Source organism: Suricata suricatta, chromosome 2 (genome assembly GCF_006229205.1).
Source record: "Suricata suricatta isolate VVHF042 chromosome 2, meerkat_22Aug2017_6uvM2_HiC, whole genome shotgun sequence".
Lineage (NCBI taxonomy): Eukaryota > Metazoa > Chordata > Mammalia > Carnivora > Herpestidae > Suricata > Suricata suricatta.
The window spans coordinates 122,915,698-122,934,164 of NC_043701.1; the positions used below are offsets into that span (position 1 = coordinate 122,915,698).

Genomic DNA, 18,467 nt, shown 5'->3' on the forward strand with positions numbered 1-18,467 from the left:
TGCAGAGTCTGTTCAAGTCTCTATCCAATTTCTTTGGGGCTGTCCATTTTTCTTACTAATTTGTAGTCTCGTGTTGGCTCTACAGGCTGCAAATATCTTCTCCCACTCTGTGGCCTGTCCTTGCATTCTCTTTGCATGATTTCCAATGACATGTCTTTGCTCTTCTTCTTTAAGCATTATTTCATGACAATACTCCCAAATTTCTGTTGACAGAAATCTATCCTGCTGCCAATCTGTAATCTCTATATGGATGTCTAGACAATTAACTTCTGACCTTCTCACTTCAAGTCTACTCCACTTATTGCCTTTCCCACCTTAAATTATGGTTTACTATTCTTCCAATCATGGAAGCCAAAATCTCTAAGTCTATTTTGCATCTGTCTTTTGTTCACACCCACTTCTAATCCATCTTTAAATCCAATAGGATATTCCTTCAAAATGTACCAAGAATCCAATGTCACCATCTTTACTACCACATCCTAGACCAACCCACCCCATCTCTCAGTGTGGATTATGGAATAGCCTTCTAATAGACACCCTAGCTCCCACCTTGGCCTCCACTCCATAATCTCTTCTTGACATAGCAATCAAGGCAAGATCATGTCACTACTTTGTTCAAACCCCTTTCCTGACCCCGAAGGCTCCCACCACAGAGTGAAAGCCAAACTCCTGACTGTGGCTCAATAGCTCTATGTGATCTGCATACTGGCCACCAAAACTCCAGTACCCATTACCTCCTCAATCTCAACTCTTACTCCTTTCCCTCCAAGACTCCACTACAACCACATTGGCCTCTCTGCTGCTTCTCCAATGTGGCAGGCATGATCCCATCCAAGGCCTTAGCACTTTCCTGTCCCCTCCAGCTTCAAAGTTCTTCCCTCAGAAATCCACTTATAGGCATACTTTTCTCCCTAACAAATACAGTAACATACTATTAATGTATTTTCTCCTTTTTTTAAGTTTATTTTTTATTTTGAGAAAGAGAAGAAAGCAAGCCTAAGTGGGGAAGGAGCAGAAAGAAAGGGACAAACACAATCCCAAGCAGGCTGCATGCTCTCAGCACAGAGCCCAATATGGTGCTAGATCTCACAAACTGTGAGCAAACATGAACTGAAATCAAGAGACAGAACTTAACACACTGAACCACCGAGGTCTCCCTCTTATGATTTGCTTAAGAGCATTTTCTTTTCTCTAGTCTTACTTTATTGTGAAAGTATGGTATATAACACCATAAATAATGTACAAAATATGCATTCATTGATCATTTATGTTATGGTACAGCCTCCAGTCAGTGGGACACTATTAGTGGTTAAGTTTTTCAGGGGAAATAAAAGTTATACACAGATGTTGATTGGGGGTGGATGGGGAGGAGGGGTTGTTCAAAGATCACCTGCATTTTGGCCTTGAATGTTTGGTACATTCTCCGTGAAACCACTTGAGCCTACAATTTTCTCACTACAAAGGGCTGCTTCTCACTTATTCAAATCCTCTAATGGTTAAAAAGTTCATGTTTTCTATTTTTCCTCAGCCAGTTGTAGAAAGTATGTTTTTCTATTAATTTGTCCATTTCATCTGAAATTTCAAACATGCTGGGCACCTGGGTTGCTCAGTTGGTTAAGCGTCCAACTTCGGCTCAAGTCATGATCTCACAGTTCATGAGTTTGAGCCCTACATTGGGCTTGTAGCTCTCAGTGCAGAGCCTGCTTTGGATCCTCTGTCCCCCTCTCTCTGTCGTTCCCCAATTCGGCACTCTCTCAAAAACATACATTAGAAAAAAGACTAAAAATAATAATGAAAATATTTCAAGTGTATTGTCATATACAATTATTTACGAGTTATTCACTCTCCTTTTTGAACAGTTGCAAAAAAACTCTGACAGGTTTCCTGTTTCCTAACAAAGATTTTAAGCTTGGTCTTTATTTCTTTGAAAATAGTAAGCATGGTTGCTCTGGAGTCTGTGTCTGTTAATTCCAGTGTCTAAAGTATCATTGAAGTCTATTTCTGTTCTCTCATTGCTACTGGTTTACATCCATGAAATCTCATATCCCCTTATATCTGGTTCTCCTTGAGTGCTCGGCAACATATTTGAAATTGTATTTATGTGAAATTTTGTGGTCTAGAATGATGGTATCTTCCAGAAAATTATGTTTTCTTCTGCCAGACACCAGAAGACTGGGTCTACCTTAATCCAAAACAAAAGCTCATGATCTCTGGTTCACCAGGTGATGCAAAACTGGTTTATTCTTGGGGCATCTGGGTAACTCAGTCGGTTGAGCATCTGACTTCCACTCAGGTCAGGATCTCACGGTTTGTGAGTTCAAGCCGCACATTGGGGTCTGTGTTAACAGCTTGGAGCCTGGAAACTGCTTCAGCTTCTGTGTCTCCCTCTCTCTCTGCCCCTCCCCTGCCCACGCTCTCTGTCTCTCTCAAAAATAAACGTTAAAAAAATTTTTTTTTAACTACAACAACTGGTTTGTTCTTATCATGAGGTTCATGATTAAAGTGAGGGTCATTTACCACTGTCTCCATCTTTGGTCAACCCTGGGCTTTAACTTCTGTAACCTCAGCTTCACACAATGACCATAGTACAGCTCAGGTTCTCTGCTGTTCCAGGAGAAATAGCAAATGCTCAGGATAAAACCAGCCCTGGGAACCTGGGTCTTCTCCATCCCTAACTCCCCCAGATCACAGTCCAGCAGGCCTTCTCCATCTTGCTAGTTCTTCATGCTTTTTTAAAAAATATTTAAGAGCATTCTGGGTAGGTTTTATTTATTCTCAGTGAGGTTTCTCTGAATAACCTAATCTGTCACCTTCTAGAGGGGAAGGCACAAATAATTTTTGCAAGGCAATAGCTAGGTCCTTCCAGAAAATTATTTTTTAAATGCTATTTTCTTGTCAACATTCTCAACATCGAGGACAAGCCTTCATTTCTTTTTTTTCTTACTTTTTATATTTTTTTTTAGAGAGAGAGCACAAGATAGGGAGAAGAGCAGAGGGAGAAGAAGAAAGAGAGAGTACAAGATGGGAAGAGGGGCAGGCGAGGAGAGAGAGGAGAGAGAGGAGAGAATCTTAAGCAGGCTCCATGTTCAGCGCAGAGCCCAATGTAGGGCTTGGCCCCACAACCCTGGGATCATGACCTGAACCAAAATTAAGTCAGATGCTCAACCAACTGAGCCACCCAGGTGCCCTATAAGCCCTCATGTCCAAACAGATGGCTCCACTACAACACTGGGCTTCCCATCCACCTAGAATACCCAGTGGACTAAGCTTGAGTTTGCCAGATTCCCCACAACATGAAGCTGTTTAAAGCATTAATGCCTCTAGAGAAATCTCGTTAGGAGAAAATCTTAAACAAAAATTTTTTAACATTTGTTTGTGTGTATGTGTGTGTGTGTGTGTGTGTGTGTGTGTGTGTGTGTGTGTGTGTTTGAGAGACAGAGAGACAAAGAGCACAAGCAGGAAAGGGGCAGAGAGAGAGATGGAGACACAGAATCCAAAGCAGGCTCCAGGCTCTAAGCTGTCAGCACAGAACCCCATGCAGGGCTTGAGCCCACAAACTGTGAGATCATGACCTGAACCAAAGTCAGACACTTAAGCGACTGAGCTACCCACACGCCCCTAGGAGAAAATTTTTAAAAGATGCTCTAGAAACAAGATAAAGAAATCCTTTAGGCCTGGAGTCAGCCAACTGCAATGAAAATGCATTTTGTAAAATCTAGCTCTTTCTTCTTCTGAGGAATACAGTGTTCAGCCCAAAGAAAGAATTCATTCTAACTTGAGACATCACCGTGAATTCAAACAAGACCACACCTTTAATGAATCAAGAGAAAGAAAGGAAAGTGAAGGTAGCTCAGTATTTTAAGGTAATTACTGATTGGGCTGACTGTCAATGGTTTTGAAATCGAAAACCTAGCCAAGAAGTGCAAAACATGGCAACACTGATAACTGCAAAGTTTTAAAGTCATTTAAAAAAGTGTTTTGAATGATGGCTAGAAAGTCCGTCTTCAGTGGAGCCAGATTCATCTTTTCAACTAGAAATAATCATGCTCCTTCTATCCTGGTGAATAAAGTGAGCTCCCACTCCAGCTTTGTCTCCTTATTTTTAATTTCATTGTCCGTCTACATTTGCTTTCTCTCTATCTGAATTTTCCCCACACTTTCTAAAGAAGTCATGAGAAGCTTGAAAGCCTCTACTATTGCCCTTACATTTAGGAGTCCACACTGGCACAGCCAATCTAGCTCTAGTCAATATACATGTACACACTTGGGAAGAAATTCCATGATTTCTTAAAGACTAAACAACTATGTCACCTTTTTAAAAAATCTTAAAAAAAATATTTATTCATTTTTGAGAGACAGAGAGAGACAAAGCATAAGTAGGGGAGGAGCAGAGAGAGAGGGAGACACAGAATCTGAAGCAGGCTCCTGGCTCTGAGCTGTCAGCACAGACCCCAACGTAGGGCTCGAACCCATTAACCATGAGATCACAATGCCTGAGCCACCTAGGTGCCCCTCATCTGCATCACGTTTATTGTATTTTCTAATCATAATGCAAATTGTGTTGGACAGACATTTCTGGCAGGCTACTAAACAGGAAAATTCTGGCTCATAATTTGGCCCCTGGACGCTGCAACATTTAAAATGCATTAAAAACATCCCGGGAGCCCTTTGCATATGTACTGGAAAATACAATGTATGAGTCCCTTGCTCCAAGAAAAGAAACAAAGAACAGACAATGCTGAAGTTCAGATAATCTGTAATGAAAACTAACACACATGTGTGCATGCACACACACGTGCATGCACCTCTGACCCTACTGTTCCATGAGCTATAGGTAACAGCAAATTTTTCAGATCAGCATTAATAGCCCTGATAAAAACCAAGAGAGTGACTGCTCTGGCCCCCTTAATGAAGTACATATTTCAAAGTCTCTTCTCTGCCACGGGGAGGGGAGAAATAGGGTTCATCTGAACAGACGCAATGGCCATCCTAGCCTAGATGCCTTTAAAATCAGCTAGAGAGTTTCATTAGCTATTTACTTCCCTCACATGTGATTTTGCTACCTGCACAAACAAAATCACTGCAGTTGGGGTGAGAGGCAGTCTCACATTCTGGTGCACATGCTTGACAAGAAGGGACCTGAAACCCTATGCTCACCGGCTGTGCCCGCAGGCATGCCTGCTACCCTAAGACACGGCCTGTCTGGGGCTGGGGAGCACACTCTCCAGAGAACACAGCCATTAAAATTGTACCTGAAGGAGAAACCACTCCTCCAGAACTGAGGGGAGGAGAAGGAAAGGGTAAACCAAGTGGTAAGCCTTTGTCTAGATGAAGAGGCAGATTCAGGGACTTACTTGAAATCTTTCTGTTAGTTTTATTCCTGTGCAAAGGGACAGAGGAATAATGCTTTTGCAGGATGTCCCTTGAACTGCTTGGCTATCAGTCATTGGGTAGTGGCACCTTCAGCAGTGGCTTTTGCCCTCAACTTCCGTCCTTTTCTGTCTCACCTTTCTGTGGATGCTAGGAGACATCAACTACACGCGTTCCAGAAGCCACTCTAACCTCAAGGACCACGTCAGTAAGTAATAATAAAGCCATTCCATCGAACAAGAGATCCAGAAGAGTGTTATTCTTAAGTACTTTGAATCATCAATAAGAATATGCCCTCCCATAAGGATATAATAATTTCTATTCTAGTGATAGTGGCATTATTTTCTGAGGACCAGAGCCAATTTCAAATATGAATCAAAATAAAAAACTATTAACCTATTTGTTATTTTAAGGTCTAAAATTTAAAAGTTGGATTAGATTGAAAAGTCAGATATACATATATATATATATATATATATATATATATATATGTAATACCCAGTACCTTTCTTATCTTAGCCCTGTTCCAGGGCTTTAAAAAAAGAAAAAGTATTCATTCATTAGCTCTTGGCAGCAGTACTGGTTGAGAAGATTGCAGACAAGAACAGGACTTCTCATAGAGCAGGAAGTAAACTTGATACATCAGGCTTATATCAAAGCAAGTGAAAAAAAATACAGGATTGCTCAAGCCATTACCAATGACAGATCTTTCAATTTGCATGATTGGTTATTGGCAGTTAACAGGGAAGTTAAGAATTATTTTAAAAAAATAGTTTTAAGACTGAGGGTCAGTGGAATAAATCTTATTAGGACTGACAAGAGAGTTAAGCCAGTTATTAAACTGGTTTGATAATACTGGTTCTTAATGATTTGATCATTCCAGAATCTTCTATCACTTGCAAATGCACCCAAGTCTACAGTGGGCTTCAGTGCACTATGGTGTATGACAGTCACAGCTACAAGAGAACTCTGAGCCAATTACACAGATGGTTCCAAAAGGTAAGGACAAAAGAGGCATCAAAATTTTTAAATTTCCCTTTTAGGAAATAAGATATTTTCTAATTACAAAAGTAATGTAGGTTGCTTTTACAAGATAATAAGGGATATAAGAAAATTAACATAACCCATAAGCTTAGCACCCAAGTATAATCACAACTAACATTTTGGAAAATAGTCTTTTAGATTTTTTTTCTAATGTACATGTTATATATCAAAATGTAATGAGTTTGTTCCCAAAACATTTCTTGCAAATTTTAATTAAAATTTCTGGTTAAACTACAACTTTTCTTTGAGGTGTTCCAGAGCTGAATTTGGTTCAGATGCAGGCTTCTGCTGAACTTAGCAAAAGTACCAGAAGGTCCTTTTTGGGACAATTCTCAATCAGATAATCAATTCCATGGTCTGGGCTCAAAAGGATGCAGATTTTTCAAACAGGTTTCCATAAAATCAAAGTATAATTTTCTGACCATCTATAGGATATATACAAAAGCAAGAAAGAAAACATGTTTTTTTTGTGTTTTTGTTTTAGTGATGCTTAACATATGTGAAAATATTTAAGCTATCTTCCAAACTTGATCTTCTAGGACATAAAGATTTCCTCTCATTCACAGTTAAACTTCCATTTGTAAAGCTATTAGATACCAGTTCTGTTATGGCAGATGGGAAGGGAAGGATCTCCTCCACAGAAATAATCTCAGCTTGTTCTCAGATCCAAAGAATCCCTTTGAAATGCACATAAAAGCACCATCCAAACACTGTGAGAGACAGTAGTCAAAGCATGGCGACAAAACCAAAACTGTTCTACAAATAACCGCCCAGTGGCCTTGTGGTGAAAAAGGTGAAATACTTTCATGGAGAACAGGTCAACTCACTCATTTGTGTACGAGCTACACCTGCACACAGTTTCCCTTCTCAGGCTTTAAAAACAAAGTCTATCTAGAAGCAGCATCCTAGAGAGCCATATTAAAGTAATTACGCAATTAGAAAAGTCTATTGGTGCCAGTTAGTCGAAGAAATCTCCAGATGGAGACCAGTTCTTCCACACTGGGAGGCAGAAAATGTGAGCCCTCAACAAAGAAGGGGATGGAATTCTGAGGGAAGCCTGGGGGAAGGATAACAGAGGGTGACAGCCCTTCCCCCTGTAGCTCAATGACCTATCTCCAACTGGCCAACACCAGAGGAGGGCCTGGCGGTTCCACCACAAAACTGTGTGTTGTGATAGCTGAGGTCTAAAGTGACAGATCGTCTGTCATGCCCAGAACACAACAGCTCTAGACCATGCCAGGGACCTCAACCTCAACTCCCTGCCACCCATCTCTTTTCAAGGGCCTAAGAACCAGGAAGGGGACATGAGGAGTATCTGTTTAATGGGTACAGAGAGTTTGGTTTTCAAGAAATTCTGGGGATGAATAGTGGTGATGGTTGCACAGCAGTGTACCTAATGCCACTGCATTATACACATAAAAATGGGTGAAATGACAAATTTTATGTTATGTATATATTTTCCTACAATGTATATATGTGTGTGAACTTTATATGTGTGTGTACATATGTATATACACACACACACACACAGCCCAAGAACCTAAGATTCCTGAGAGGACTCAGAGACATGTTAAGTATTCGTCAGGGTGCCTGGGTGGCTCAGTTGGTTAACTGTCTGGCTTCAGCTCAGGTCATGATCTCACGGTTCGTGGGTTCAAGCCCCGCATCGGGCTCTGTGCTGACAGCTAGCTCAGAGCCTGGAGCCTGTCTTCAGATTCTGTGTCTCCCTCTCTCTCTCTGCCCCTCCCCTGCTTGCACTCTCTCTCTCTAAGATAAATAAGAAACATTAAAAAAAAAAGTATTCATTTGTCCAGATTCTTCAAGTTCAACCATGACTAGCTACAGTCTTAGGAAGTGCTCCCCCAGCTCTTTCTAGAGTAGGAAGGAATCACACCTTCCCAATATATTCCTTGTTTTGACTTGGCCACATGAAGGCTAGGGCTACTATATACTACTTTTGGCAAAAAACCAGTTTATTGCATTGTTTAGTTTGTATATTTTTCAATCTCTTTAGAAAGATCCATGCCTCTGGAAAATTATAAATTAATATATGAAGATTATTTTTTCTCCTGACTAAATATAAAACTACTTAAAAAAGAATTTTTTTAATGTGTATTTATTTTGGAGAGAGACAGAGCACAAGAGGGGAAGGGGCAGAGAGAGGACAGGAGACACAGAATCTGAAGCAGGCTCCAAGGCTTCGAGCTGTCAGCACAGAGCCCAAAAAGGGCTTGAACCCAAGGACTGTGAGATCATGAGTGGAAGTCAGTCACTCAACTGACTGAGACACCCAGGCGCCCCAAACGACTTTTTTTTTTTTTTTGGATATAAGAATTATGAAAAAAATTACTATATTTCTCCAGGTTATAGGTTTAAATTCAAACTTCCTTCTCTGCTGCACAGACTGTTTGCTGACTCTTCTGTTCTCTTACTTAGTGCCTCATTTTAAGGGACATCAGTGTTTTTGGAGAAAAAGTGGGTTATGATCATAAACCACACACTACAGAACCATTCACAGTGAAGATGAATCTTTTATAGAGAAAAGAAGCATGATCTGACTAGGTTTTGACTTCTTTATAAATTATTTGGTAAAAGACTCTAAATACTAATAGTCATTTAAATTGAAAGCAAAAACTTGTTTCTTGCAGTGTTAAAAATTAGGGCACCCAATTACACACTAAGCTAAGAAAAACAAACCGTAACTGCAGCCCTTTAGTTCTAGAAGCAATATGCAGAGTAAGGTGTCTGATGTGGTGAGAGAGAGCCAAAGGTCAAACTAACCTTCTCCCTCGTTTTTTCCTCTAAATCAGAATGTGCATGAATCAGTAACGGGTTCCACGCAGAAACTGTGCCATAAATCTCTGCAGGACAATAATGATTGGCCACCTCTACTCTTCCTATTTCAACAGTCACCATCTAAATCAAATTCTGTGTAAGACAGGAACAGTATCTTTATTCAGTAATTAGGCAGAAAGATGGGGTCAAAGTTGACCAGACCACTGTCCAGTCTTAACAATAAAGTTTCTTTACCAAAGCTTCCACCTTTTCTTACAGAATTGTCCATGTTGGAAGGTAAGAAAAGGATTCAGGAAGTTTCTTAAAAGCCTCAAATATCCTTTTATTATAACCTCACGAAAACACATACTTCAACCAAATCGATGAATGAAGTTGTCAGCGGTGCCCCTGCTTGGAGGACACAAGGGGTCTACCTAGCTTTCGCTCTCATCTGATAAAGCCCGTCCGCCTGGAATAATGTTATACCTGCTCGTGACTTTGTACAAGCTGTGCTCGATAATGAAAACTTAATATCCTATTTTTTTTAATGTTTATTTTTGAGAGAGAGAGGGCGAGAGAGCGCAGAGTGGGGGAGGGGCAGAGAGAGAGGGGTACACAGAATCCGAAGCAGGCTCCAGGCTCTGAGCCAGCTAGCTAGCCCCATCATAGGACTCGAACCCACAAACCGCGAGATCATGACCCGAGCCCAAGTCAGTAGCTCAACTGACTGAGTCCCCCAGGCACCCCTCCTACTTATTCTTGAGTTCATAGTAAGTAACATACAAAATATATGCCCTAAACGAATTTTACTTTTGTAATTTACTTGTAAGCTTGGGGGGAGGGGGCAGAAAAGGAATGAGAGGCTCTGAATGAGAAAAATCAAACCTTCCTGTATGTTTTGTGTTGTCTTCTATAACCTATCCATTGTTTTAATAACCACCTAATACTTACTTGTTCAGTAATGTATTATATACCCATTTGAACATACTTGGTTTTAATTTTAACTACAGATCACGAATATCTTATACTTTTCCACTCAAATGGATATTTCAGTTTATAGACTCATGTTTTAGTGCAAAAGACCCACTTCTGCTACAAAAATATTTATGTATTCCTTACAGAATCAATATAGAGGAGAAAGAAATTCCACATTTAGTGTTCATCCTATTTCCAAAACACTAAATACAGCAATTACTCCTGTGCTAGGGCTTCAGGCTCATCAGAAACTTCTCCAAGTGCCCACAGTATACAGTACCTTACCTAAGTAGATGAGTCACAGAACCCGAGTCTCGAATATTACACTGCTTCCATCTTTACCTGGTCTTTTTAGTCTCCAAAGAACTTTAGCTACAATCCCATTAGTAAATGTTTCAAGCAAAGTGCTTGATCAAAGTCATTTTTTCCTGGAGAGGAAAACAGGCAGGGAAGATGTAAGGCGAAAAAAGATAAATTTACCTGCATCAACTTTCTGGAGAGCTCATTAGTGAGGAACTCTTCTTCCTTCTCATAATTTACAGCAAGGGTTTCTTTCTCCTTCTGCAATGCCTGAATTTTCTTGAATAAAGTGTTACTGATGAATTCTTCTTCTTGCTCAGCTCTGGCTTGCTGTTTTAAAAAGAAAAAAAAATTAAAACAGAGCAACAACAAAAAATACATTAAGCAAATAGGAAATTTACTAATGGAAATGTGTTCTTATTTGCAGAGAGGGTACACATTTCAATTAGATCTCTACTTTTAACTGTGAACCGGTACACCACAAGACACATAAACCAGAGGGGCTGAGTGGCAACCCTAAAAGCAAATCTGACTATCTCCTCAGAGGACTTCCCTGCACTACCAATGGCCCCTCTTCTTAACATTTCAAAGAAATTAATAAAGATTGTTTTACAGTTTTTAGAATCAACCCAAAGTCAATCAGTAGAATGCAGAGAGCTCATCAGATGGTACACAGGTCCAATTCTGTGCATCAATTCATGATAACTCTCTGCAAGTCACCACATCTCAAAGGTTTATAATAACATTAAAACTATCTAGGCAACTTTTTATTTTACTGAAGTAGAGAAGTTCACCTTTTGGGGATGTGACTGAAAGGACATGGATAAGCAATTGTAAAAGCAATGCAGACTATATACTCAAGGAATAGTAACTGGAAGGAAATACACCAAATGGCGATAAAGTGGCTATTGAAGTAGTAGGAATCCAGTAGGTGAAAAGTAAGGGTGGATGAGAGGAGTTTTATTTTTTTACTTTATTAATTTCTCTATTGGGAATTTTTTGGAGGGAAAGACAGGCATTACTGAATTTTAAAAACAGAAGAAAAGAGGGTCAGAATAACTCAATCAAGAAGAAAATATTCTGCTGAACCACTCCCCCAACCTATGTTTTAATAGAATACACCAAAAAAATCCTAACCATCCTTGAAGGAAAGTAATCTTTTCAGAAATAGGAAACTTGCTTCAAGTGAACTCTACTCAAAGCGTTGTTGTTTTTTTTTTTATTTTTTTTAATGTCTTTATTTTATTTTGAGAGAGACAGAGCATGAGCAGGGGAGGGGCAGAAAGAGAGGGAGACACAGAATCTGAAGCAGGCCCCAGGCTCTGAGCTGTCAGCACAGAGCCCGACACAGGGCTCAAACCCACAGACTGTGAGATCATGACCTGAGCCGAGGTCAGCTGCTTAACCAACTGAGCCACCCAGGCTCCTCTCAAAGCACTTTTTAGGCTACATCATTTTGATGCATTAGTCCCAAATAATTCATTCCTGTTTCATCAGCCAAGTCAAATAAGAAAGAGCTCTATCTTTCAAGTCACAAGCACCTGTCACTTACAAGAATACAAAAGTCAGAGGGCAGAAGACAAAAGGGCACCAGCACTAACCAATTAAGCACCTTTAATTGTAAAACCTCTGACAACCACTCCCCAGTCTGGTGGCTTAGATTTCTGGACATACTGTCTAGCTTCCCCAGCGTCCGTGCCCAAACAGACTGGGCTTCTGAGTCTGTCCTCTGTGCGCCCCTGTCAGTGGCTAACAGGAAGTCCATCAGTCCCCAGAAGTGCTTTTCAAACAATTCTACCAAAGACAGTAGCATGTCGTATTTCTACTGAGAAACAAAAAGTGGAAACTTGGGAAAAGGTTCGGCACTAAGTTCTTTAAGAGCATATTTGGGATAAGCCTGGAGAGGTGAACACTCAGGAACACATCTCAGCTAATAAATTTTTATTTCCATCCAGGAGTGCACAGGAAGGTGTCCCTAGGTTCCTGAGGGCTCCATCACACTTGATGTTTTGTTCGCCCTTCCCAGGGCCCTACTCTCCACTCCCCTGTCCAGGGTACTTACCCTCCCCCTTGAGAGGAGTCCCCACCCACCTTGACAACTCACACCCCTCCAGGTGTCCTCGGAGCACAATGGGCAGGAATCCAAAGGATGTCCAGAGGCACACCTGACACACATATCCACACTAGCTACCTGTCTTTGCTGGTTTTGACTGACAACATTTTATACAATTTGATTTTTGATTATTCTAAAAGTTACAGAACCAAAAAGGTAGAGAGGAACTGTAATGCTTTTGCTGGTGATTCCGTACTTACTATTTGAAAAGGGTGTTTGCCATAAATTATTTTCCTTATCAGGTCAGACTCAGCTCCTTGTGCGTTGCCACACACTTGGTATTTTAGACAACTGGTGTGGTCACGAGCAATAAGGGCCAGACTCAGGCTCAGCAGACCACCCTCCCTTTTTGCTGTTGGGGCCTGGAAGAAGCTGGAAATAAGAGGCTAAGCCCTAACTGTGTGCTCATGTAGCTTCCACCCCTCCCTCCCCCTTCATCTAACCATTAAGTTACAGGGACAACAGATTTCAGTGTAATATAAAACAGAGCTCTGTGATAAAAAGTAGATTAGTGGTTGCCAGGGGCTGGGGGAGGGGGTGCATGCGAGATGGAGAATGACTGCTAATGAGTGCAGGATTTCTTTTTGGGGTGATGAAAATGTTCTGAAATTAGTGCTAACAGTTTATACAACCTCATGAATATACTAAAAATCAATGAGGTGTACACCTTAAAAGGGTGAATTTTATCGTATGTGAATTATATCTCGATTAAGAAAAAGCACGCTGATAATTAGCAGGGCCTGTATTTCACGGAGCACCTGGTTTCCTTTGCAATTCTTCCCAGGAAAAGCAGCAAAACGTTAAAAGGATGGGGGCGGGGACATATTGAGGAGCCCTGGATCTGGTCTAAAGTGCCTTCCAAAGTAAGTGACACATGGCTGGTCCTAAGAGGCTGAGGCTTTAGCTAACAAAATTATTCACCATTTAGAATGGCCGCTTAATTCTAGGCAAAGCCATTAATGGAAAATGAGCACTCAGGACCCCTGAATGACAGGAGGAACTGCTCGTGGAAGCTGGTTAAAGCCTATCTAACTTCCCAGGGAGTTACCGGGGCCCTAACACAGATTTCATCAAAGGCCTCCTTTAGCTAACTTTTTGCCACTTTTTAGTTCTGTGTGTTGTCCTGCCTCCCACAGCATCTGACATCTAGAGAAGAAGCAGTGGGAACAAAAGTCCAGGTGCGCAAGCTGTAAATCCTAGCTCTCCACTTTTCTAGTTAGTCACAGGTTATTTTAGGAAGGAACACATAAATAAGGACAAAAGATAAGATGCTGTATCCAATATAGCCTCAGAGGAAATTTTCTGAAAGATTAGACAGAGTGTACTGACAACCAGGGGTAAGAAACTTGACTGTCAGAATATGAGCAGTGAGTCACACAAGTAGTCGGTGCCACCGACTTCCCCACGCCGCTCTCTCCCATGCCACATGCATGAGGGGCCCGATTTCGGCGCTAGTCCTGCTTTTTTTCCCCCTAATTCCAAAACGAGCCTTTTATGTAAGCTGTAAACGAATTATCTTTCCAGTGTATTCCCTCGCAAAGAAGTCAAGAGGCCGGTGAAGACTGGCCCAGGAGCTAGGAACCAAGCCCTAGGCACCATCCGCCAGGCACCAGCAGGCAGAAAAGCAGGTGGACAGAGCAGAGATAAAACAGACTACCGCATAAAATCTCATCAGTTGTATTAATCTATTTCCCTTTTTATCTGAAATGCTTGAAAATGTCAACATACTTAAGGAGATTCAAATTCAAAAATAAAACAGTAGTTCAAAGGCTAAATAAGTGAATCATCAAAAGAAAAAATGAACAAAAAATTAGGAATGCTTTCAAGGAGGAAACCTTTTCTTTGTGTTCTGCATGTCTGTAGAATTAAAAATTGGGAAAATCTGGGGGAAATTTTTAAAACATCTATAACCATATCTGTATGTTCACCATGGTTCGAGAAGCTGTGTTTAGAAATTGGGGAACTCTGGTACACCATACTCACATATTAGTGCTGGCTATTTTGACACTCTCCTAGCAGTAACCACTGGGGTCTGTAAATATGAGGACTGGAGCAGAAAGCAAGTCTCTGCCATTCTTTCCCCATCCTACTAGAAGTCCAATGTTTGGGAAAAAAAAATGGGGATGGGGAAGGACGGGACAGGAGAAATTTACCAAGTACTCTGGGAAAAATAAACACCAAAATTCAGCAAAAAAGTACCTTCTCCTGAGTCACCACATATTCAGGCAACCATACTCAAAGTGAGCACGATTTTCTGTGACTATGGAAAACAGCTCATTTGGACCCACTGCTATTATGATCAGGGCACAAATTTGAAAGAAGATTTCAAGGTGATTGTTTAGGCTTTCTGCTCTTTATCAACAGTATTTTGGAGATCAAGGGTAGGCAGAGAAAGGAGAATTCAAAAACTCTTAGCAGCACCACTCATTGCTGACAAGAAAATCCAAGTGCCAAAACCAGAATCATGTGGGATGATGCAATTCATGATTTATTGAGCATAAGGAAAAGAACAGTTTTCCCAAGCAAGAAATGTAGGCAATATTTAATAGCAACCATAAGCAAAGGATATAATCAAGAGACGGTACGAATGACTACCAAGATTACACATTAGCCTTCGTTTGTAAAAATTACTTTCAAGTTGACTGCTTGATTGTTTTAATAACAAAATAACCATAAAACTAAGATACCTTGCAGCTCTTATGCTTAAGAGCCCAGGCAGGCTCTATTTATTATCTTAATTATTTAAATTCAGGAATCTATTTAAATGTATTATTAATTTAAATTGACTGTTCTGCTGCCTAGTCACTTGCAATCCACATTTTAATGATCTTAACATCTCAGTTTCAAAGGGCATCAAAAACCACACTGTTACAATAGCAGGAACCAATCCAGCACAAAGCTAGGGACGTGTATAAAACCCTGTGCTCTGTCCACTGTCCCTCTACTTGGTTCACCAGAGCACATGTGGCCTATTCTGGGAGATGCTCAGAGTTCAACAGAACACAGGGCGACGGCTGGTGGCTCTAGGGATCAGGTGAGTACCAGGCATACCCGTGGGTTTATCAACACCCAGCACTGCCCTGCAGAGGTCCTGCACCAGTAACAGCGCGGGAGGGGTGGGTGGCACATGACACAGAAGATAAGTCCATGAAGTACCTTTTTTGTTTCTTCGATTAGAAGAACTAGAGAAATTATTTCAATTACATGGGTGAGAACTGGAATTTTCCACTTAGGCTGTGGAAGCACAAGGTTATACACTGCATTCTAGGCTTACTGTAAAAACAATTAATAATCAGTAAACTAAAGTACTTATTTCTTCCATTCCAGTGTTGCCAACAAAATCAGTAAGTACACAGGCATCACAGCAGAATCCTTATTAGCCCTTGCAACTGTGCTATTCTATGTATTCTACACTATGCTCAGGTCATTTACAGGACTGCAGAGTGACAGAGAAAACAACAACAAAGGATGACTTGCAGGACAAGAAGATCTCTGAGAATCTCGAGGTTAAGAAGGACTCTGCTACCAAGTTGTTGTTTTTTTTTTTAATCAACCTGTAGTGCTTTAGTGGAAGATCACTCCTCACCATTCTGGTGTCAGGCTGCTTGGTTTACAAGACGCCTGTGCCTACTTCCAGTTGTGTGACCCCCAGGAGAGCCATGTGGCCTCTCTGGACCACTCTGTGAAGTGAAAATAATGGCATCTCCCTCGGGGTTGGCTGTAAAGATATATTCATATAATTCACAGAAAGAGCTTATTAGCACAGTATCTTGCATAAGAAAGCACTCAAAAGACTCTTACAAAAAGGCTTGGTGAGAACAATGTAAGGGTTACACGGGGGATTAATGAGAAAGCAGTGAAGTCTTACGCGGAGTCCCCTTCCCTTTAACTAAAAAGTTGAAATAGAATCATGGTACATCCAGAGAAAAACAGAGGGGAACCATCAAAAAATATGGTTTGCACTTACTGTCATGAAAAGACGGCCAACAACAAATGAAATTTAAGTGAAATTCCAAAGTTGAATGTTTATATCGAAAGTGGAAAGAACCTATACTGAGTTCCCAAAGAAAAACCACATATCAAGGACACAACACACTACGAATAAGTTAACAGAAACAATTTATTTACAGCGCCACACACACGCACTAACCACCCTACCCTCAGATCAGCAAAGGTTTCAGATATTCAAATTCTCATAAAGTATAAAATAATTTTACCTGAAACTGCAAAGAAATAAAATTTGAACAAGCAGCAAGAGATCAGGCAGATTTGAAAAGAAAACAGAATGTCTTGAAATAAATGTTTAAATCCATCTTGCATTTTGTATTTCAATAGCAAATTTGACACAGCTGAAATGCAAAGACTGAAAGAAGAATTAATCCAGAATGTAACACGAAGAAACAAGAAAATGGAAAATAGCAATACATACAGGAAGGAAATGAGAAGATTTAACACACATCGTACTAAAGATTAAGAGGGAAAGAATATTTGAAGAGATGATGGCTTCAGACATCCTGAGAGTTTTCCAGAACTAATGAAAAATGTGGATCTATAGGTACAGAGAGCACCAAGAATTGGTGCTTGGACACATTTTAATCAAACTGTACAACATTAAAACAAAATCCTAAAGACAGTCTAAAGAAATGACAGATGATCCACCAACAGTCAAGCAGACTGGCCATCACTCCTCAACATCAACAGGGAAAGCAGACAATGGACTATTCTCGAAATGCTATGAGGAAACACCTGGCAAACTATACAAGGTTATCAAGGAAAACTGTCTTCCAAGAAAGAAACAAAACCCACATTTCTAATATAAATCATTACTGGTTTATCACCAACAGACCAATGCTAATAAGGCTTCTACAAGATGGACTTTCAGTAAAAATGAAGGACAATCTCAACAAAAACAGCATCTAGTCTGTGAGGTGAAAATGTCACTGACCCCTCTTGCTCACCTGCAAACCCCAATAGTTAAAACCAGAAATAGACAAGCTCACCTAACTCATGCTCTAACTATATAACGCACAGTGCTCATTTCTTATTGCATTTTTTAAAATGTTTTATTTATTTTTGATACAGACAGAGACAGAGCATGAGAGGGGGAGGGGCAGAGAGAGAAGGAGGCACGGAACACGAAGCAGGCTCCAGGCTCTGAGCTAGCCATCAGCACAGAGCCCAACACGGGGCTCGAACCCACGAACGTGAGATCTGACCTGAGCCAAAGTCGGAGACTTAACCAACTGAGCCACCCAGGCACCCCTCTTATTGCATTTTCTTGAGGCATTGACAAAGCCATTCTGCAAGGACCACTACATTCCAACTGCCAGGCTGGGAGAGTGTGTCCAGAAGACCACAGCTCACCAAATCACCTTCCCTGCCCCTGATCACGGCCGAACACAGACCGACTCCCACCCATGACCATGTGCTCCCTGGCTCCTCTCCTGCAGGAACCCCCTGAACCTCTCCTACAAAACTGCAGGTGTCCATCTTGTGGGAAGTGGGTTGTTAAGGCTTGAGCCTGCCACCTCCCCTGGCTGCCAGCACCAGAAATGAATTTCTTCCTTTCTCTTTTCCAAACCCTCCTCCCTTGAGTTATGGGCTTCTCCTGCAACAAGTCTATCTGAGATTTTCGGCAACAGTATCGGCAAACCCAGCCAGGAGCGGTGCTCTCGATTTGTCCAGCCCTGTCAGAGCCCCTGAGTAGAGGGCCACAGCGGCATGCCAGTGCCCACTCATTCTTTCCTGTGTTCGTGGCTCTGCTAGACCATTTGGTAACAAAAGTACTAAACTTTCTCTAAAATATTAGTAATAGTGGAAGTCAAAGCGGATACTGAGAATTAAAACAAGTTAAGGTCCTCATATTTCCTAAAGAAAAGATTGAGGGGTG

At 41.0% G+C, this 18,467-nt stretch overlaps 1 protein-coding gene across 1 annotated transcript in view; it reads right to left on the bottom strand.

Moving 5' to 3' along the window:
* CCDC6 (coiled-coil domain containing 6) overlaps positions 1 to 18,467 on the bottom strand; it is a 109,874-nt gene that overhangs the window by 47,813 nt on the left and 43,594 nt on the right. Inside the window, exon 2 of the mRNA XM_029931726.1 lies at positions 10,645 to 10,794. Within this exon, the coding sequence (XP_029787586.1) occupies positions 10,645 to 10,794 (150 nt within the window). The remainder of the gene's footprint in view (positions 1 to 10,644; positions 10,795 to 18,467) is intronic.